Source organism: Rhopilema esculentum, chromosome 8 (genome assembly GCF_057945365.1).
Source record: "Rhopilema esculentum isolate cy_ngs chromosome 8, ASM5794536v1, whole genome shotgun sequence".
Taxonomy (NCBI): Eukaryota; Metazoa; Cnidaria; class Scyphozoa; order Rhizostomeae; family Rhizostomatidae; genus Rhopilema; species Rhopilema esculentum.
Genome location: NC_142822.1, coordinates 3077121 through 3101147, shown reverse-complemented (window position 1 = coordinate 3101147; position 24027 = coordinate 3077121). Strand labels below are relative to the sequence as shown.

The 24027-nt window shown below is 36.0% G+C and overlaps 2 protein-coding genes across 3 annotated transcripts in view; both read right to left on the bottom strand.

The window, feature by feature from the left end:
- The window catches only part of LOC148959798 (nipped-B-like protein), a 33225-nt gene extending 30850 nt beyond the window's left edge, over positions 1-2375 (bottom strand). For both annotated transcript variants that reach the window (XM_089109680.1, XM_089109681.1), the window contains exon 1: positions 1728-2375. In XM_089109680.1, coding sequence (XP_088965806.1) covers positions 1728-1791 — 64 coding nt within the window. In that variant the 5' untranslated portion in view covers positions 1792-2375. The remainder of the gene's footprint in view (positions 1-1727) is intronic.
- Positions 2376-4349: 1974 nt separating this feature from the next.
- LOC135695057 (kelch-like protein 2) lies at positions 4350-22095 on the bottom strand. The gene is made up of 4 exons (XM_065214003.2): positions 20793-22095; positions 13294-13410; positions 10871-11173; positions 4350-6426 (listed from the first exon to the last, which is right to left on the bottom strand). The coding sequence occupies exons 1-4, from the start codon at positions 21985-21987 to the stop codon at positions 6140-6142; spliced, it is 1902 nt and encodes a 633-aa protein (XP_065070075.1). The 5' UTR covers positions 21988-22095; the 3' UTR covers positions 4350-6139.
- Between the last annotated feature and the right edge of the window lie 1932 nt (positions 22096-24027).

The following is a 24027-nucleotide window of genomic DNA, read 5'->3' as shown; positions in this document are numbered from 1 at the left end:
ATTACTGGAGAGTCAGGATTATCAGAGAGGCAGGAAAAAATTTTCAAGGTTTTCTTAAGAAGCTGGTTTAAATTTTCAACATGCCCTTTTGTGTTTTGGCATGGAATGAAAGCTAATTGACTGAAACATGATTCACCCTTGCTGTCACCAAATTAAAACGACAAGACACTATAATGATTGTTTGAAAATTTTTCAAAATTCAAAGCACATTTGCAATTATTAATACAATTAAATAATAACTTGGTATAAACATGAATAAAAGGTAAGTATGGTGTTTGGAGCATAACACTTTACCAGGTAAAAAGAATAGGAGTAGTAATGGTTAAAAGAGAATAGAAGAGTAGAACTGATAGATATGGAATGTGGTGGGAATATGACATAGAATGCAAGACAAGGGGGAAATACGTGATGGGGTAGAAAGTGTATTGATGAGATAATATATAAAATAATAATAGCTGGATTAGGAAAGATACTATTAGGTATATAGCAAAGTCCATTGATTTTCATGTTAGCTGGTGTATGGTTATCTTTGATTAAAAGAATGGAGACTGTGGTATTCAGAATATATTGTCTGGATTCATGAAGATGTACTTTCTTTTCTAAATTGCAGAGATGTTTACCAAAATGGGCATTAAACTGACAGGATGTCTCCAGGCACACGTAGTTTAGCTTCCCAATGTTTGTACTACTTACTGCTAATTATCAGGGTGTTAGCAAATAAAGAGAAAGAGGTCTTACCAACTATGTGTTTAACCCATGTTAACAAACTATTGTATTATTTGCTAAAACTTCCAATGGAAAAGGAAATGTGTTCACACGAAAGGAATAAAATATAGCAGCAAAAACTAACAAAACTTTGCTATATTCCAAAAATTTATGTTCCTTTCTTGTCTTGTTTTAAGAAGTGGTAATACAAAATTTAAAGGTCTAGTAATAGACACAACAATGTCTTCTTAAGGCAAATAGTGTTTAAAGAATTGGCAAGGTAATGTATCTTTGCCTTTGTAAATACTCAAATATAAAAATATGAACAGCAGTTCTGCAAGGGCTAAATAGCCAACACAGCCAAACTGGCAAAGGCTTTTTATAGCTTGCGTTGTTTTTTTCATGGAGAGGCCTGGACGTCTCCCCAATGTAGTGAAGGTCGCATTTTGTGATCTAATGCAGTAAACAGGGCAGAAAGATGTGCAAGTGAAATGTGTCTATATATGGAAGTGGCTGCTGGTGATTGAGGTTGAAATGTGGCAAGTTGATGTTTCAAAAAGTGTCTGTTGTATAAAGTTTGTCGTATTTTGTGGACAAGCATTATCACCAACACTCTTGTCTCAACGATAAGCCAAGCGGGGTAGATGTTACATTTTACAAAGTTTAAAAATATGTATGAATTCTGAATGTGTCCAGTCTCCAATTTTCAAAATGGAATTGTCTGCCTAAGAAACAAAGTTACCAGTGTGGTTGGTTGTGCCATTGCCATGGTCTGCACACTGGGGGATGCATGGGCAAAATGCTCCATTTCAAAAGCTTTTCCTTGATATAAAAAACCTTAACAATTTTACTCAGAAGTAAGATGCAAGGAAAAATAGCATCTTGTAAACTGATTTTATGAGGCTGTTGGTGTCACATAAAATCACAAACATAAACCTTCATGAAGTATTACATCAACTCATACTCATACTCTGAACAAAGGATTGTATTTTTCAAATTAAGGCCCATAATAGCAAACTTACCATCACTGAGGCTGGTGAGAGCAGATAATGTAGCGATAGGCACGTTTTCTGGTTTGTTGTTCATTTTGAATGTCCTTTTTCTTAAACCAGAAATTCCAGTTCATTCAATATCCTGTGCCATTAGTTATTCCTTAGAAAATGAAATAAATGGTTTCTCCTCCTGCTTGAGTTTTTATAATTATGCCAGTTATCTCTTCTTTCTTTGAGAGAGGTACCTGTTCCATAAAAAGGATTCGCCGGTTTTACTGTTGATTGTATTCAATTAAAACGACACAAATATCAGCCGTACTCCAGTGATTTAGAATTGCATACGAATCTGCATAAAATTCAATTATTCCCTCTTATGCTAGATCAAGGAAACAATTCATCAGTCAATGAGCATTGTTGAAGATACCATTTGTCTTGAAAAAAACGGGCCTAGGCAGGTTGTTTTGTCGTCACATCAACTGTAGTACAATTATAAACAGAAATACTGCAAGAATCCAATAATTTCCATGCATTCATCACCAATAATTCAAATTCTAACAATTCTTTTACACAAAATTTGAAATTTCAACATTTTCTCCATATTTCTAGGTTTTAGTGCCATGGCGTTCAAAATCAAAATGGCGTGACAGATGATTTGGCGCCCTTTCCTTTTATCCGGGAATTTTCAGAAATACAGGGTACCAAGAGAATAGATAAAAATAGAACAAAATCTGGTTGATGATACAGTATTTTAAAACAGTTTCAGAAACTGCTGTATTCGGTTCATAAAAATGGAAATATCCAAATATTTTATGGCTTTGATAGTTTCCAAAAGCTGCAGATGATTAATTCATTTTTTATCATCGATGCAGAGTGGCTCTTCCCAATGTCGAAAAGTTGATTTGTCAAAAGTGACCCTTAAAAGCAGGGCCTCCAACAGAGGGTCACTATTTTGCATGGTTTTGCAAAGAAAAAGAGTTTGGGAAACGCTGTTGCTATGTGTCTTCATTTTGATATTTCCCCCTACAAACTCCCTTTGGGCCCTACGAAGCAAAATAGTGACCCTCTTTTTTCGTTGTTCTCAGTTTTATCACGATTTTAAAGCTTCTTAATTTAATTTAAAAGTCGACACCCTAAACCCCCCCCCCCCCCCCGCCCTAAATCCGTCCCTAGAAGCATCGGGAATTGACTGTGCTGAATTTTTAAGATGAAGTTTTAGAAAAACAGCTTAGTAACTGTTTAGGATCTTATTCTTCAGAATTTATTCTGCAGACTTACCGACAGTGGCGTGGTGACAGGGGCAAGAGGGGCATGCCCCCTGAATATGGGCGCAAATGGTGATAAGGGGGCGCCAAAATTGTTTGCTTGTAATATTTGATCGTACATGGGTAGAACACTTCGCTGTAACTTGCTGTGAACAATCTAATAAAACGTACGATTCTATCTACAATCGAAGCACGTTGCTTTGCCATGACTCAATCAACATTTGTGTCATATGTTTTCGTGTTTACTGTGTACGTAGCTTCATGTTTAAAACGCCAACTAACGAAGATTTTACGTATGCCAAAAGTGTACGCCGAAGATCTTCGGGCCTAAGTACATGGAATGCACCCTGGCAATCAATACAGCAGCTTCTTGTTATTAACATCGATATTACCCTGGGTTCCAAAGCGTCAAGTGTAGCAAATGGGGCGTCGACTCAACGCCCCACTTGCTATGCTACACTTGACGCTCTGTCGACGCCCCACTTGCTACATTTGACGCTCTGGAACCCAGGATACATCGATCGATGTGCACTCTGAACCAAAGGTCAACCTTTCCTTCTTTCCCCAAGGCATGAATCCTCCCCTCCCAAATTTTTTCTATAAATAAAAAATCAATGTTTTTCTGAGCATCGTCGAACTGTCTATTCTGAGCGGTGTAGTAATTTGTTAAATTTTAGTCTGGGAGATATTTTTAGCCATTCTAGAAGGGTTGATTTCAAACATTTTTGGACCCAACCATGGTGGGTCTTCTTATTTCACTAAACTTGATTCTTAGCCCAACTCCAGATTCAATTTCGTTCCCCGCCGCTTTTGTCCAATTCAATGGTACGATTCAATGCTTGAAACTGTCATGTTATTGAAAGAAACTACTATTTAATAACTACTAAAGAATGACAAACTTGAGCCGTTTATTATAGATATAATAAACGTGTTCAAGGAGCCGCCAGCCTATATGAAACATCAGTGTAATTGAATAGAATGTCTTTTGATTAGAATTTTATGTTTTGCCTACCGTATTTCCTCGAAAATAGGCTGACTCTCGAAAATAAGCAAATTCAAAATAGCTTGATATTTTACCGAACCACGATCGAGAAGGCCAGATGTTAGGATTACATAACTTTCCATTCATACTCGCATTTCTAATCAAAACTTATTCATGAAAATTTGAATTCAAGTTGCAAAAATTGATTTCCCTCCTAGAAACACGTGCTTTTATATAACCACGATACATAGATAGGGCGCAAAAATCGAATTGGCCACCCCAGGGAAAACGTAGCTACTCCGCCACTGCTTACCGACCCTCCCCCCTCCCCGCCCTCATCCTGAATGTGTAGCGTATCTACATTGTTGAGACCTGACTTAATCTGTCCCAATCTTTTATATCTTGAACTTCTCTTCTGTTCGTCGTTTTGCCGAATGCACTTCTTCAAAAGTCGTGTGTGTGCCAAATTAAACAGGAAAATCATTGAAAACCAAAAAACAGAAACATGGTTTCGCTTGGGTATTTATTGGACAATAGCATGTACAGTATCTAGTATCGCTTATTCTATGTTTGTATACAACTCTAGAAAGTTTCGCTATTAACAAATTTGTCTGCTCACTTCTACAGTTACTAGATAAAATGCTTTCGTGAGCACTACCAAATAATTACACGACAAATAAGATAAAACTGCAAAACAAATTATGGATCATCTTTTTAACAATATTTCAGATGTTTATTTGGACGAAACTACTATTAAAAGCACGTAACAATAAAAGAAAAACTCGCTAAGTGATAAACAAAACCTTAACGCAAGGAACTGTTTCTACTTTTCGTCAATCTATGCATTATACTGGAATAATCTGTTAAAATTTAGTAATAAACGAGACAATATACATTTCTGTCTCTCTTTATCTTGTTTAAAATTTGATAAGGCTGTCTCTTATTAAAACGGGATATTATCAAAAGTTATTCTATTTTGTACAGTTGTTAGATTGCTCTGTCACTAAATTCTACAATGGTTAGATAGCCTGAAATCTTTCGTGCAGTCAAATAAGATAAATAGCCGATCTGCTTCACATTTTTTCTAAAGCTCTGTATTTACACAAGAGAAAACCCGCCTAAAAGTGTAACAAGGGGTCCTAATCATCAATCTTCACGCATCTTCACTCCTAGCGTGGTGTTTTCCACTTAACTTAGTCGCTATCATTCTGTTCAAAGTGAAGTCATCAAAATCATTTTCCAATAAAGATTGTTGATGCATTGTGAATACTTGATGGGGTGACAAACGAATGAAAGTCTCTGTAGAATGAGCATCCCCGTCTTTGCAGCCAAAAGATATGCCTATCAAAACAGCAACAATTGGGCATAGCATAAGCCATTTGAAAACAGAAATGGGGGTGTATAGCGTATTAAAATGCTAAGTACAGACACTTAGCAACAACTTGGAGAATTCGAGCAAAGCTCTTACCTCTGTTCTTACCTCTCGCACTTAAGCTGTCTTTGCTAAGCTCTCTTTCATGTTAACCTAACTAAATGCAGTTCTATGAACATGATATCTTGCACATACGACCACAGAATAGGAAATAGGCAGAAGGGTAACTCTAATCGGTTCCTTTATTATTTTTGAAGCCTGAATCACCTATAGTATTTCTTAATTTCCCTTTAACCTCGATTTCATTAGAGGAACTAAGCAATGACAAATCATCGTTCATTTATCAGATAGTAAACAAATTATGATATAAATGTCAGGATATAAAATAAGGGTCATTTCATCTCGATAAAGTTGTCTACTTTCCTTTTTTCAAAAAATTCATGACATATACATGCTAAGCCTCGTATAAGTTAACGCATGCGCTAGAATCTCCAAGTTTCACCTGATGGGCAGGATTTTCTCTTCTGCCTAATTCCTATTCTGTGTTACGACTGCTTTTGCTGAATTTAAAGTTTTACCCTGGTACCTAATTCTTACAGAAACAAAACTGAAGATACTGTTAATACAAGATTAAAAGCATATTCACCTGGAACTTATTTTACTAATACTAAAGTTTGAATACACAAATCTCGCACAACAGCTCTAAACGAGGTTATATTGAGAAAGGGGGCCTCTTAGAGGACGACAGCAACTCTGTCGGTGAATAACTGTGGCGGAATCTTGAGTGTGAGGGTGTGAGAACGTGAGTATAAGATAGCTTTAAAATCTAAACAAATTTGCTCGGGAGTTGAACGGTACAACACTTCAAGCCGTGAGTCGCAACCGGCAGGCTGGCAACTCGAGTCCATGTGTCTTTAACAGAGTCGTAACATTCAGTTTCAAGTGTACAAACAGCATTTCTATCACAACCGCCAACAATAAATATTTTATCACCATCGACAGCTATTCCTGCATCCCACCTAGCACAATTAGCTGGCGCTATTTGACTCCACGTTTCAGTCTCCGTGTCAAATACTTCACCGCTATTTAAATGGTTTGTACCGTCCCAGCCACCTAGAAAAAAAATACAATAAGTAATAGGTAAAGTTTGATTAAAAATGCGTTAGGAAATGGAGGAACTGAAAATTTACCAAGGCTAATAGTGATAGATATATCAGAACAGCACACACATGGCAGGTTTGACAACATATCAGGTACTAACAAGAATCTGCCTTTGTCCCATGCTTATTTTGTTTACAATTACTAAATAGTCCATGTGAAAAATCCCAAAGAAAGCAAAAATCATCACACATAAGTTCACAATATCTACACAAAAAATTCAAAATGCATCCAATACTTAACATTGCAGTAAGATCAAGCACTTTGTTTTCAGGGGTACATATAGAAAGCAATAAAATGGCAAGCAATTTCATGGCAAAAGAAGAATCAGCTTTTGTAAACATAATTAACTGGATGAATAAAACACTAACTAGACAATCAATAACTCATCAGATAATAAAAAAAGTTTTCTATTTTTTCAAGTTTTCTGTTACTGGGTATCTATTTTTGATCAAAGAGAAACTGAAATAAAAATATACCAAAAATTCCTGGGTTTTAATGTAGTGACAAAGTCTTAGATTAATAATTCGAAAGAAGGTTGCATTGTGGGAAAAAGAATAATGTCTATAGAGCCTTGGCATATTATGTGGCAAATAAAGTTCGCAAATGAGAATCTCTGTACTGAACAAGCTCCAAATTTCTGTCTAAAATCAGGCCTAGGCTAATAGAAAGATCTGTCAATAAAAACAAAAGATCTCGACTTGTGTAGACAGAAAAAGTTCGTTTCAATTTTGGACTTTCAACTAGATAACGGTCGCGGATTGGTCAAAAACAAGGAACCAATCAAAGGCGACATTCTTCCTCTCACAAGACATTCGATCCACATCTGGATATAAATTTCTGCTTAACGTTAGCCATTATCCGACGTCTATACATGAAATGTGTCGTAAGAAAAGTTCTTACGCATAATTGACAATTTCTTTCTTTGAAATGAAGTTTTTAAAAACCCCAAGTCAGATAAAACACTGTATTGATTTACACAGGATTTGACGAGGAAAATAGAAAGATTACTTAGTTCCTTTTCTTATAGTTAATAAATTTTAGCTGAAACGTGGCTTATAAGTATCTAGCTATAAATTTTGCAGATACATTAAACAAAAGTAGAGGGACAATCTCTCGCATCTTGTTTGTTTGTTAAATTCTACACGTCAACGTATTCCAGACCTTTTCTTCTTAATCCTATTCTCTCTTCCCAGCAGAGTACTTACAAATCAGGTGCATGGACCTCAAATTCTCATCAAAACATTCTCACTGTTTCGCCTTGTTTCTATTCGTTTGATTCTATCCAGAAGCTTTTTAACGTAATAGTTTCTATGGATTAGGACCGTTTCTATTATGGATATAATTCCACGCCTTAAGTAGGAGATGAGAGAATTAGCGGGGATCAAGAATTGATGAGCACATGACCAATACATTTCAGGTCATTTTTAATCCCAACCATGGAGAAATCCCCTAATCTTGTTATTCTTTACGAGGTACGGTGATATTATCCTATTTGTTCATTGATTACCTTCCTTTGGGTTTGTTACAGTATAGGCTTTCGAATAAGCCTGTCATTTATTATTCATTCTAGGCTGGCATAAGCTGTTCAAAGACAGAAATTTGAGTTGTGATTTTTCTCAGTAAAACCCAGAACCGCCAGTACGTCGTCGTTTATTTAAAAAAATGCATGGTGTAGCAAAATATGGATCATATTCCAGTTTCTATCTTACCAGGATATTTTATCCATATAAAGAATGGGCACATAAAATGGCTGAGGCATAAGCAAAGTTAAAAAGTTGCTATTCAGAGCTATTCGAAAAGTAGTCTTTGCGACATACTATATGCTTATAAATGCATTCAGCTCTTCAAAAATGAGTGGTTACAGTACAAAAACCTGTGCAGCTCATTACTTCTAAATTCTTGCTATAAGGGCTCGATACCAAATGTGTAAACTTCTGAAAAAGCAGCTAAAATAGAAACATCTTCTTGAAATAATTTCTAATAGTTGATGTCAGTACTTCGTAAGCTCATCAAGGCATCAATTGAAAGCAGAAAAGAAAGCCTTGAAAGGCATCTAATATTGAAAGATATATGAGCACACTGGCTAAATATAAAACACGTCTACATTGACAATGTTTTCGAGGAATGACGAAAACAATTATGAAGATACTTGGACATCAAGAATGTAATGCATTTTTGATAGATTGCATCTTGACATCATGCTAGATTATTCCACAGGGATATGTTTTCTAACGGGGGTACAACGTGCTTACTGAGTCTGGAAAATACGGAAACCCCAAGATCTATTATTCAAACGGTATTGCATTTTCTGCTAATCCAATAAAATTTGCTCTGTTGGAGATGAAATACATTCATCTATATGAAAATCAAATCACCACTACCTATATTCTCATTCTTTTATCATATACATCAATATTCCAAGAAATTGAAAGCAACTATAAAAAGGCTCCTAAGAAATCGCAAAAAGGAAGCATAAGTTTTGCCTCCTTCAAGGGATGATATTCAATTTGATGATATAGAGATGAGAGGTTATATGGAAATTAGAAAGCATTTTCCTAGCGGATTCAACTATGAACTACGAGGCTGAACACATCAGGTATCTAGAACCTTTAGTTACGAGTTTTGTGATTGGCTCGTTGCTTATAGTGGAGATTCCTTGGGTGTTCGCGTTGGTCATATTTGTATACATTTTCATTGGTTATTTCAGAGAATAGATTCTTCAAAAAAAATTAACTTTGCAACATCAACAACTCCATAGTCTTAGACCGGCACTGTGAGAGAGGTTAGAAATAATGGCGCAGTGGCAAAACTACACGGAGGAAACTATCTAAGAACTAAACAAGGCTCATTTGACAACGAAAGTTAATGACATAACAGCATATAATATAGGTAGGCCCTTGTCTTCAGTTTTTCCAACAAAATATCTTCGGATGCAGGAGGAAATCTTCGGATGCACTAGCCAACACTCTCGACACCCATACCACCCAAAACACCCATCACACTATTCATGTGTTCATGTGACACTCCAATTAGCTGATTCATTTGAATTCTCTGTTACTGAATATCACAAATATGAATTTGGGGGCAAGAATTTGTAACGATGTTTATTACATAGAATAACGAGGGGGATTCCCGCTAAGCCAATCAGGTGCATCGTAACTAAAGGTTCTAGGCAACCCGAACACATTATTGTCAAAAGAAGTAGAAGAAAATGCATCACATGTAACAATATGGACACATTCTGGGCTGACTTTGAGGAAATTAGGAGACAATGGTATTGGCAAGCGATTTCCAGAAATTCTGCGACTTCTCATTTCGGCTGTAATTATAAGCTTCTTTGGTTTAAATTAGAGACATAATATGGGAGCAAATGGAAATACTAAAACAGAGGCGTTGATGAGAAGGGGGTTATGTACTCTGTATTGGCAAAGTGTTTTCAAGAAACGCGACCGGTATGGAACTACTATCAGAAGGGAACTGAAAATTTTGGGGTAACGAAGAGGTCTTTTTCTAAGAAGACTAACGGTAAATCTGAAAACATCGGGCTGTAAATATTGGTTGCTGTTGGGGTATGTATGCAGTGTTCAATGGGAAGATTAAAGTGGCTTTGCTAAGAAAACTATTCAAGTTCAAGGCTACACAGAATGAACACAGAAGCTTGTGAAAATAATGCGAAAGAAAATTCCGAAGCATATTACAAACAAACGCATAGCCAAAGCGAAAGTACAAAAACGATGATTATCCCCTAAGACGGGAAGAGCTCGCAAAGAGAAAGCAAACCATGCACCACCTGTCAATAGCATAAAAACAATTTCTTAAAGGACCCTGTGCCTACCATGAGCATTCTCGAGTTCCAATATCCCATAATGCAATTTTATAGTTGTCAAGTTGCAAAATGTCAACTAAGATAATGTGAAGCGGTCCGCGTACACAAACGTTCTGGTTCACATTTTTCAGTATGTAAATAACAATCAAACTATTTTTAACAAGGGGGTACTAATAAGAAGCGGTGCTGTGATATTCTTTATTAAGTTTATGCAAATAAGTACCATATTAATCGCGACTCCAAAGTTTGGGTGATTGAGAAGTGTGAAATTTTAAACACGAAAAACGTTGTGTTCCATCTCTAACTCGCAATGTGTCATAACATCGCACTAAGATGAAATCACATGATTCGAAGTACATTGCATTTCACAATATTACACTTTAGCATAGGGTACCAAAACGCATATTACACCGACAGTCCAAAAAAGGAGCATCTTTACTAGAATTGTTTTCTTATGCACTCTCTAAAGTGCGAAAACGTAGAAAGAAGAATTTACTCAAACAGGTTTCATTTAAAACTAGCTGCGTTTCCTGAGCTTTGCAAGGAGCTTTGGAAAAAAGTTCTACTAACCTATGACGTATATTTTTCCATTGACAACGGCACCACAAGCACTTGCGCGCTTTGTGGTCATTGGTGCTAGCTTGCTCCAAGTATTCGTGTGAGGGTCAAACTTTTCTCCAGTGTTAAGTGCAATTCCAACGTAGCTAACTCCACCAATCACGTAAAGATACTTATCTCCAATGACGCAGGGGCTACTTCGACAAGTGCTCATTGGCGGAACGAATGACCACGTGTCTGTTGACGGATTGTATCTTTCCATGGTGTGAAGGCGGAGATTATTTTCGTCACAGCCACCCACCGCATACAACATTCCTAAAAGACATTTTGAAGATTAACGGCTGAGAAATTGAAATATTAAGGCTAAAGCAAACAGTATGAAATATTCAAAATAAACTACAATAAAAGGGTCTTCTTCCTTCGCCGTTAAAGAACAACGAAACATAACAGGGATCATCACTCCGTGTGAATCTGTATCAATAAGCTTTAAATAATTTCATCGAGAAATCGGTGATGAAAAGGTACTACTGATACAAAAACGGGCTAGTAGAACAAAAAAAATTACGCTTTTTATGTCACATCAAAACCATATTCACACGGCTTAGAAAACAAAAATCACATTCACGCGTCTGAAGGAATATGGTTTATTGCAGCCTGCAATTGATAGCAGTTCAAGCTGCAACGTAGATAGTCCTGCTAAGGCAATAAAAACATTCAAAGGTACAGCATATAAGGATTAAATCTGACCCAGGCCCATTAATAAACGTGACGTATTCAAATATAATTAAACTACGCTTGCCTTGCTTATATTCAAAGGATAGAAAATGACCCGGCAGTATTGAATGTGGAGCATACTAATCACACTAAGATGAAGTCCAGCCTACCAGCTTAGAAGACCAACTCTGTAGTAATTTCCTTTAATGAAGAAGTATCATTAAGTTGACCACATGATTTAATCATACATGAGGCATTAAATAAGAAGCTATAGTGAAAACGATCTCTTCCTGCATCTCCAGGAGGGAAATGAATCAAACAGCCAACACGATCAAACATTCAACAAAGGTTTGGAAGGGTGATCTAATAACAAATGTTTGTGAGCTTGTGACAGAGCGGTAAACAAGTATTTGTAACTTTTGATTGAATGTGAATGGCAGAGCAACAGCTTTTAAAACATTTTTGAGAGATTCCAGGTATACCGTAAATCCTCAAATTAGCCCCCCCGGGGGCTTATTTATTTTTGATATTTTTGGATAAGGGCTTATTCGAGGGGGGTTATATGATGGGGGGCTTATTTGAGGGGGAGCTTTTTCGAGGAGGGGGGGCAATTCGAGGATTTACGGTAATGAAAAGGAAAAAGTTAGATTAGGACGCCAACATCGATGCTGACGAGCTTGCGCACCTTGTCTCCTCGTCTCAGCTTTTCATGATTTCCCATTAGCTTCAAATAAGAGCCTCTATAGCCTCAAAAACGTGTTTTTAAAACCATGCTTTTAAAGCTTTTGTCTTTTACAACACAGACAATATCTCCAGGCCATTCTACTCCAGTTTTTCAACATTCGAGAAATACATCCCCAGAAGAAAATATAAAAATGAACTCTTCCGTCCTATGTTCTGACAAACTGGTTAGGTACATGGCTAACAAATAGCTTATGTTCTACATCTCGTGTGGGTTACTGTGTGCCTTGTTAGCGAGAAGAGGGCATCATAAACAAAGATTGTTTATATGACTACGATTCTCAGTGGCACAAATGATGACATTCAAATCACATAAAATTTCACATCGTGATAATAGGGCTTTTGGAAAATACACCGTACGTGTAAACATGGAGACTATAAAAACATTGTTCAAAAATTAAGATTTAAGAAATACCTTACAATCTACAGGAGGTTTCGGTTGTAATCACATCAAATAACAGTATATATGGTATGACTGTAAGCAAGGCGTGGCAGTAAACAAAATTAAATTTTACATGCATAGGGCTAAACACCATACGGGGTTTGGTCGTTAAGATAAAACTTCATCTCAATTAGACAGGTATATTTATAGAACCTAAGAATGAAACAGTAACACAGGACCGAGTATATCATGATGGACTTAGAAATAATTATAGTCATATTAGATTATTTCAGTAAATTCCCATTATAGTCATACCAAAGTTGAACAGTCTTACATGTTTGGGCCTATATTCTTTGTGACTGTAACGGTAATGTGACATTCAGCTGTACGTCGCCTGGACTGGTATTTTACGATGAAATGTTTGTTCAAAGGATTAAACAAGTTAGGATGTAAAACTGTCCTTTCTTTCCATTTTACACCGAGAGAATTCTACTACATCTAAATTCTTGTTATTCATTGGCATTCAAGTGCTTCCAATTTCGATCGCTAGGAATCACTTACTTATTACGAGATTCAAAAAATATGAATCGGGACTCACCCTCCAAAGCAGCGACGTTTAGTAAACTTCTGCGACACTGCATTTGACTGACGTTTGTCCATGTATTCGTCTTTGGATCGTACCTCTCCACACTTGCAAGAGAACTTTGAGCCGCTCCTGAAAGAAAATTAGATTTTTTAGAAGATTGTCTCTTGTTGCAAATTGATTTTGTGCTCTACAAGAGAAGCAATCATTATTTGCGCTCAGCCACTCCACAAAAAAGCTCAATAGATACCGTTACAGTAAAAGAAAATACAGCCAGTTACGATTGTCATTTTGGTGCCGTGACCCTCATATACATTCTCTTAGGGGATGTGAGCAGGTATGCAACGACGGTAACTTAAACAAATACTTCTTTCCGTCTGTTACTAACACCACATGGATCAAATTTAACATACATTTTTTGAAGTGATTGCCTTCATTCAGAAGTGTTACCTTTGCTTTGCATAGTGTTCTCAAGAAATACTGGATGTTCATTTACGTTGCTTCTTTCACCGAGAATGTAAATGAAAGAATAACTCAAATAGTGTATTAGCAGCTATCTAAATCAGTGGTCAACATCCTTTATGGCCAAGAACAGTTACAATTTGATCTAAATGCAAAAATCCTTACGGCAACACTGGAGTATATCCAGGTCTTCAAACGGTTTGAAAATGCAGAAACAAAAATCTTCAAATCTACTTTCTCTTTCTTTCTTTTGTGTTAGTTTATTTATAAAATGGTTTTTAATATTGTGATTTACGTAGTCAGTGGTCTACAATCCTTGATTTATAAGAATGCCTCTTTAAAAATCTCTTCAATCAAACTTACAATTATCAACATTAAATATTATAGATTTACATTATGCTCTTTTTATAAAACTGGACGGTTCTCAAAGCAACTCCGAGTTTGACGCTTAATGTGATCATTAGGCAACTAAATAGATATGTCAATATAAGTAAAATTACCTTACAACATTATCTTTCTAGCATACTGACTACAACTTAATTTGTTATGAAATTTTCCTATTTTAGAGATCATTCAATCTAGGTGACTACCTTTGCTTATAATAAAGATATATGCACTAAATGATCATTAACGTCTAAGGAATTACCAAATGGGATGTATTCTGTATCTAACATATATTTCTAGCTGCTTTTACAATCTTTGAATTTTCTTCTCAGCTCAAAAGATACTTATCTCTTTGACAATGACAGAAATGATTAATTTGTAGAGAGTTTTCGTTTTGATTTTGTGGTTGCATGAGCTACCATCAAAGCACGTAGAAATCATCTCTTGTTATCAAACAAAGATTCGTTGGGCTGACAATATAGGTAAAGCCGGTTAGATTCTGGGTAAACACTTTAGGGAAATTAGAAAGACCCAAAATGTTATTAAATCTCGAAAATTCCTGATATTTAAATGCCTAGAATACTGTAACGACAGATGCTCTAGAAACTAAGAAAGACAAAGCAATGTGATAGCTTGGGCTTATCCATTAGAAACTTGGTCTTAATTTGAAAATTTAACAGGATTCTCTTGTCAAGCAGGTGCTGTAGAAAAAAGATAAAACCTTGAAGAAATAAAGTATAATTAGTGGATTAGACGTTTTCTTCTTGGATATACTCCTAAGATCTTGTTATGAAACAATCTCTTAGCACAAGAAAGAAAGTGAGAGAACGAAGATTAGGAAGAATCTAATTTCACTGAGTGATAGGTCCAGTTCAGGCACTGATCATATATTTAGCTATAATCGTCCGCCCTAAAATTATTTCTGTGAAATCACCTTCCAATGCATAACTTCGTGAGGCTTTTCTGCTAAATCAAGCGAAGTTTGCATGTTACACTTCGATGTTTGCATGTTTATGTTATGAAATGCTTGCAACCACGACAAGACCTTAGTTTCTTAGCATAACAAAAATAAAATTTCGCAACCGTGACCAACTCCCTAACAAAACATGAATATGACAGGCCATAGAAACGTCAAAGACACAGGAAAATTGTGCCTTTCACTGCCACCTGTCGGCAACTTGAGTACCAGTAATATACTGACAGACGTGATGAAGGCATACGATATAGAAACCTCCTTCTTACAAACAAACATTTGTATCTCGGATAAGTAAGTAAACACGAACACGCACAAGAGTAAGTTCAGTTTTTTTCAAGACTATAGTGACTGGGGGTTAGGGTCACGATAAATTTAATGGTCTTCGACAAAAGAAAGTACCATTATGCAGTAGAGAAAGCGTGAAAGGTCTGAAGCTTTTAAGTTTACCTGGTAATGAAAGCCAGGCACAGAAAATTTGTCTGAATAGGTAGTTTGGAAAGTTTAGGAAGAGTGCAAATTTGCAATCAGCCTGTGACATAAACCAACATCATAGCTTATTTATATCACTTCTCAAAAAGGGGCGTTTTCGACAATCCAAAGGGCGAAATCACAAAAATGTTCCTTTGCCCACCCCCCTTATTACCACATTTGTTATGATACAGATGAAAAGACTCGCTGAAAATTCTGAATACTGCAGAAATTAATTAACATCTGAAAATCTTTGTCGCCTGTGTCTAAGCTGGATGAGACTTTGCAAAGCAAAAGCAGTGAGAAGTAAGTAGAATGAATGGAGATAAACGAGCTACTATTGCGTTAACGTAATTATGCCTTTAAGAGAGGCATTACATCCTATTAAGCTGTAATCGTATAAATCCATGAATTACCGTAAATATTGCAATACTGAGCTGTGCAAAACCTTTTAGTTTAATAATAAAGTGGTTTAATCATAAGAAAGAGGTTTTGCATCTCTAAGGAGGATTAAAGCGATTATGAATATCTAGACAGTCTAGTTTGATTCAAGATGATAAACAATAAAAAATATGTTTTAGGTTAAGATTTAGCATAGAAATTTAAGTTTTCTTGACTATGACTGTACATATGATTTTGATAGCAATAAACTATTCAAAAAGTAATGTATTTTGAGAAAAGACAAGTTTGAAGACAATGTTTTATCTCCAAAGGACATCAAATTATTGGTTTCTTTATGCGCCTTTAGTTAAGAATCTGCTACAGAAAGGAGCTTCTTTGCACAATATATACGATCGCTTCCAAAAGTCTTTGGAATGTCCAGTTGTTAAAATGATATTTTGCAGAAAATAACTCTTGCCAGGAAAAAAGCTCACAATGCACCCAATCTTTCCAAAACAACATATTATCATAAAAATCTAGTAGGAATCACATGGACAACACTGAATATCTAAAAATCTTACTAAAAAACTTTGTTTGGAGGGTAAGCCATTGAAAAATTGCAATAGAATCTAGTGTGTGGTACAAGAACTATTGGCAGGCATTATAAGATGGTGCTTCATTGTCTGACATAGGGACCATTGAAATAAGCTGATTTTGAGACTAATTTGTTTGTTTATTCTTTATCTTGTCTTGTTATGGCCTAGGGTGGAAAAAGTGTTTCATCTATTGCAGATGCTTGCAAGCAAATGAAAGATTTTGAAAAGAAGAAATATATCATCTTGCCAAAAAGATATAAACAGGCTCAGTCCTATGCCAATATGGCAGCCTGAACGAAGAGTCCATGATGGAAATCAATGGCCTCACATACACAGCTTCCTCCCTGGGCTGTCAGCAGGCATTTATCATAAGAGTGTGAAACAAATGATGTAGATAAACTGATAGAATCATGATTCACAGATATTAACAACTTGGATAATATGTTTCCATAACATATCAAGAAATACATTGACAAATCCAAGGAATTGTGAATGAATACACACAATGATAGATTTGTCAATACAATCAACAAACTTAGCAGGATAAAATCAACAGTGCAGTGAGATGAAAAAGAAAACTCAAAATGTATTCAAATATTTGAAAAAGGTGAGCAAATTCAAGGCTCTTTGCTTACATGGTCCTTGACAGCCAAATAAAACTGCTTACAGGCAGTTTGCTTGAGTGAAATAATTGTTAAGCTTGATAAAATTTTCACTCCATTTCTCAGGCCTTTTTGGTGAATTGCATTTGTTTTCTGACACAAAAATGTAAGGAGCTGATAAAGATTTAAGACAACAATAGCTATCAAAAAGCAGCTATTTAAAGCCTACTTCATGTTTACTATGGTGAAAGGCATATGAGTTTAAGTACAACCTTGATTAGAACAATTTTAAAAAATTGTCTATTATCTGCAAAAATTTATTCATGGATACTTTGGTGATTGGATCAAGCATGAAACACCAAACCTGTCAAGTTTCAGTTTTGAAAATGAGTGAGCTTTTTGAAAAAGAAGGTTGACAGCACTGTGGACCAGGAATGCAGAGGAAGGAATGTACTAGGCAAGCGGAGCGTCGTAATGTAGCTGGTATCCCAAATATCACTCTGACCACTCTGATTGCAACTTAAAAGACATTATGCTCCTCCTGTACATCTCAAAGAAAGTTGCAATGTGAAATTGTTGCAATAGAGCTAACCTGCCATTCATGCAGACTTGCCAATAAATGTAACATCACTGAACCTGTCCAAATTCGCTGTTATCTAGTCATCTTATTAGCTGGTTGCTGTTATCGTTCTAATTTGCCTTGTTTGGAAAGAGAGATTTTGCTTGGATTTGGAATAAAAATTGAAAAATTTAAATGAACCAAGAAATTTGTTGCAAAATGCGTGAAAATTCTGCTTTGATGCATGTGAGCACGGGAAAGGACCGAAATGCTTGTGTCGCACGCAAAATGCATGTGACTTGGACTTTGGTAGGTCTGAGACACAGAATAGTAACTTGTAATTGTCCTGCTCCATAAACCAAATAGTGTGTACAGCTCTGTCTTAGGCATTGAGCACTTTATGATAGGCTGGCAAACAGTAACTGGCATTTTGTCTTTTATATAAATGACATATTTCAGCAGGTGTTATATCAACAAGACTGTCAAAAGGACCATCCCTTTTAATTGTCAACTAAACTTAACAGCACAAGTTCTAGAGCTTCATCAGCAGCCTAATAATTGATTAGTTTGGACAATTATACTGTATATTACAAATTAAATGTCCTCCCCATAAACAGTCAGCCTTAAGCAGTAAATTTCCTCCTCATTAGAAATGTGAAGGAGTCAATCCATTTTCAAATGCTTTCTTAACTTGGATAGAAGGGTGGTGCACCTCTACCCAAACTGGAAGGAAAAACTGTTTGGTTCTAACAAAGGAAACCAAAGTGATTGGTTGGAAAATACTTTTCACCCTTGCCTTTAAAAAGTTCATCTCTTATCTACTCTAAAGGCCCTTTTATCTTTTTTCAAAGTTGACATGTTGTTACTTATCTTATAAACATACACAGGCTAAAGTTGGAAAATTTAGGGACAGGCAAAAGCTGATTTAGCAATATCCTGAAAATTTTATTCTTCTTGTTTTAATGTTTCATGTTAGGGAGAGGCCTATATCAAAGAACTTTACATGGAGAACAAGGAATGGGCTAACAAGAAAGTGAAGTGAGACGAGAAAGTTAATTGGTTTTTTAGAAGCCTTGTTATAAAAATTAAGAAGCAAGAAGATAGTAAAGCCTTCAAAAGGTTAAAAGCTCTGGGTAGGAAAATGAATAAACAGAGTCATACCTGTCAAACATTCCATTTTTGTGCAAGTCTTATATAATTTCAGGGGTTAATAAGTCTGATGGCATAAACTTCCTATGTACAATATTCAAATTAATGAGAGCATGCAGTTTAACTGGCAAGTGAATTAGTTAGCTGTCATTAATCCTTTATAATTCTGTATATTCTGATAAAGAATCAAAATTTGGAACTGAAAAATGTTCATCATTGCTATCTTGTAAAAAATATTCTAAATAAAACAGAGATTTGCTTGGTGGTATTTTTTTCATTATGCAACATTTGTGCATATTACATTCTGCATTTTTGTGAAATAAGCAAATAACGAATGCTAAAAATGAGGTTTTCTTATGCTATTATTACCATTTCATACACAATCGGATAGTTTAATTCACAAATCTTATGGCAAGACACCACAGAAGCTTGTCAAGTATACAGAGCTCACCAGTCTGACAAAGAAACTTAGAAACTGCCTAGTGTATCTGATATGTCTCAGAAGACCTGTGATGGTATCTTTAATCTCCTGGGAGCAATGTCCATGAAAACATCTGTGCATTTGTACCCTAAATCTTTTGTTAATAATTCACAACAATACCAGCAAAAGCTCTTTGCTTGAAATAAGAAAAATATCTGTTCTTAAAGCTTGTAAGTTAGAAAACAAGAAGCTTACTAAAAAGCCAGATAAGAAGGACCTTATCGCATGATTTCAGTGAGGGATACACAGGCTTATCTTGCATTTACATTATCCATCTGGAGATAGTCTTCAAAGCTGAAATAAGACTTCTGAACTAAAATTCCCTAAATGTACTTTAAACCAGCAGTAAAATGTTTTTAAGAGATGGATTAAAGGAAATGCTTACAAACTAATGAAAGTTTAAAAAGTGCAGATGTTAGATATATTGTTGAAAGCAGCTCAACTTAAGCTTGCAGTTTAAAAACCAATTTTTAATTTGCTGATATACTATGGTGGAAAAGTGGCAAAGATAGGCAAGAACTTCCTTTTCATCCTTAATAGCTTTCATTAGATTCACAAAAGACCCAACATTTTTATATATTAAAGTTCATGTGAACAGCTCTTTGTGAAGAAACTTAAAGTACTTTAGTTTGCTAAGGGTTCAGAAAGATTTTTTGAAGTTCAGAAATGATAAAAACAAACAAGGGTACAAGAAGCATTTTTAAGCTACAGCAGGGAGTCAAAACTGAATCATATTGAGTCAAAACTGCATCATATTAGGTCAGATCTCACAAAAATCATGCTTGCACAAACTAAATAACCAAATATTATAGTTTGAGACCATCATCCCAATCATTTCAAACTGTTGCAAGGACTGTGACCCACAGCAGGTTTAAATTTCACCTGTAAGCTCTCCTCCTTACAATACAATTCCATTTGCAACTTAACAAGGAAAACTTACAGCATTACAAAATCATCAATAATTGTAAAACATCTTTTTGAGATTGAAGGGTATAAGATTATTGAAAGATTTTTCAGATTACCATGACTAAAAAGATAATATTTTCATCAGTTCTGGGCTGTTATTAAATATATTCACAGAAAAAGAAAAAAATTAAGAAAGGTTTATAAATCTTCCAGCAGAAGTGAATGCATGTTTAAGAGAGTTAGGATTCAAGATGCTCAAAGTTTTGCAAGTTTGCACCAATTACTTACAGGTAGAAATGCATCACCTAGATGCATCACCTAATGTTTAAGAACATTATGTCAAAACCTCTTTGTCATCCCTAAAATAACTTTTTGAAACAAGTAAATAGCAAAAACAGGATTATACATGATTCTTATCTGATCATTTTCATTCATTGAGACATAAGATTCATTTACACAAGCTGGTATCTCAAGAGCTGGAAGAACATGAGCATGTGATTGGGAATGATCTCACAGAAGACAAGTTAAAAAACATAAATATAAATGTTACCTTCTCTATATTGACCACCAACTGCATAAACGAATTCACCCGTGGCACTTAAACCATGCCTGCATCTTGGAGTGTTCATTTTTGCCAGAACAAACCACTGGTTGGCACAAAGAAGGTAGCATGAGGTTGATGCAACCACCGATGTACCCTGGATTCCACCAACTGCAATAACACCATTGACGATACCCATTGATGCCCTTGGAGTAGTACGCTTACTCTTCAGCTGCCATCTTCTATCTGGAAGCATGTGATAGTTTTTGGCTTCTAGCAGTAGATCAATGCACTCAGGAGTTGATCTGACAAGATCTTCAGTTTCAACATGGTCCATCAAATAGTAAGGTGACATCAAAGGGAACCTAATATGTTCAACCAAATCTGCAAAATAATGTTTCCTTTTATGAATATCGTGGTTAATCCATGACATCAAAGCTTCAAAAACTTGCTCTTCACGATCAACTCTTGTTTCATCACTGGCCAGAAGTTCGATCAGTTTTTCGACAGGAAGATCTTTAAATTCATCAGCTCGTATAATTGTGAGGAAATTTTCTTTAACATAAGAAGTAGCTGTTGCTCTTAGCCATTCGCAGTCATACTGTTCTGCTGTGTTTTCAATACTAAGACAGTTTGCCGGTGTTAACATCTTCTTCAAAAACCTGACACACCGATCTTTAAGGCTTGTGATCAATAAATAGTTTGCAGCGGATATAATCGGTCTTATGTTATCATTCCTTAATTCAATTTCACCCGTATAAATATACTTTAGTAGCTCTTCCATGTTATGTCCTTCTATGTCATTGAGTATAACTGGCTTTGTTTCCGTTGCTTCTTTCATTTTAGTGGAAAACATTGCTTTAAAATAAGGACTACATGATGCTAGGATACTTTTGTGCGCATAAAAAGTTCTCCCATCTACGCAGAGGGTAACGTCACATAAGATATTGGAGTTCCTAAAGTCGTTGAGCTGTTTCAAAACCGATAAACAATGTAAATGCAGCTCAGAATGGCATTCTTCATTTAGAGGTGTCTCGCTTTTTGGTGAAGTTGGCGACAGGCCATTTATGACTAGGCCTGTTGGTGTTGCTCCACTTGGTGAAGGATGTGGCATTGCTCCTGGTGATGACTGATTTGAGCTGTGGGAAGACACGCCACTCGTGCTTGACTTTCTACCAGATCCTAACGACTCAGACTTCTTCATGACTGCTAGCTATCCATGAGATTTAACAACTGATTATGAGTAAGCACCTTCGGCTTGCAAATCAACTCCCGGCCAACCTCCTCTTCACAGTAACCAGTAATAATAATTGTTCACAGGTTGGCATTTTGACGAGTTGCATGCTACCCCCTGCTCATAACTATTGATAACATAAATATCAGGGGGTTACGCTACATAATTACACTCAGGAACCAAACATAATTAACACCATAATTTTACACACGAAGCTCTTTCGTACCATCAAGCTGCAATCTGTTGTAAAAGCTAGATTTTATAAAAAAACAACTTTAAAAATAGGAATAGGGCAATTTTATAAAAACACGAGCTTTAAAATTGGTCAAAAGTGAAGAACCAATTGAGAACAAGCCGAGGCTGTGATACTAGACAGGGAATTTTGCATACCGTATCACAGAATAAGAATAACCGTTATTCTTATTCTGTGACCGTATTCACTCGAGTGATGTACTCACTTTTAATTCCAAGTACTTTTGATGCGACGCTTATCCGGGTAAGAAGCAGGCACACATCCTTCTTTCATACTTGTGGCAGGCGCATTATACTCAACAAATACCAACGAATCCAATCCAAATGAACTGAATTGAATTTTCGAATTCTTAGTCATACTTCAAAGCCAATTCCAGTCCTTCTTCCTTTCGAGCAAAGTTTCAGTCTCTGTGATTATCGAAAGCCCATTCCAATAATCAGTTTAATTTCCTTACTTTCATATACAATTTAGTCCTCCTTGGTATTCGTGCCTTCCCATCGCCACTTAAACACAAAAATTTGTTCGCCTCCATGGAATATTTTTTAAAAGCTGCAAATTTTTTGTTTAAGTAACCTTTACGCAATCGGCTGAAGGTGCGGACACATTGTTCACTGCCATAGAAATTTCAATTTGCAACATTGATTAGGTTCATCTCATCAGTCTTATGAAAGAAACAAATTTTAAACTCTCCTTAGACTTGATCCCGGCGGGCTCAATCAGTTGGTCAAACGTATTACATGTGAGTTCCGAAAAACTCTGAGAAAGAAGGGTGGTCTGAAAACTAGAATTCTGGGACATAGAATCTTGAAAATAGGATTGCCTTTTTAATCAGTCAGAGGAAGCACAAAAGGGCAGGAATTATATTGAAGTATAACAAATTTAGCATCTAATCTTGTATGTTGTTCTAATCCTAGATAAGAAATTTAAGTCTTTGTTTAAAGACCCTTTACTGCTAGCATGTACTCATTGCAGGGGCACAACTTTCTCATGTCTTCATAAAAACATCTAACACAATGTTGTGAAGTAAGCATATGTTGCAGGTATAGTTTTACAGCTGTCTGATTTTGTTAATATACATTAAGAACTATAAAGGGTTGTTGTTAAAATCAAATTCAGTGAAGTCTGCTTTTTAACTTGCCTAGATAAGGAATGGTTCTAACAAGTTTAAGAGAAGGAATGGTTCTAACACGAATTGGTATAAAAAATTCCTGCTCAAGCTTCAATAATCTCAGTGAAAAAATTTTTACAATTTTGGCAAAGTCGAAGAAAGGGCACATTTTACTTAACCCAGAATCAGAGATAGTGGTCCAGTTTTTACTTTCAGGAACACACACGATATACATTGCACCAACTGACTGTGCCCGCCGGGGACTTGATGCCGAACCTTCACTAATGTGTTTGTTGCTGAAGTCATACTAAGGAAATGTTCTCGCGAAAATGGCAGTCTCCTTCACAGTTGATATCATTCACCAACAGGAGCTTGAGTTTTTTGCATCAAGACCAAGTAAAGATTTAAGGAAATCCAGTAAATGGTCCTCCAACAACGCCCAGAGTTATCTTATTTTACTTAGTTTCTTAAGGCATAATATCTGGCATTGAAAAAATACACGCAATTTATTTATCAAAAAGGGGCACTTTTTATACTTTTGCAAAAAGGGGGGCGTTTGCCCCCGTGGCCCCCTTGGCTCTGGCGGCCCTGACAGGAGCGGCACTCACTCGAGTAAAGATGGTAACCATCTAGCAACCAGCCTAACCTA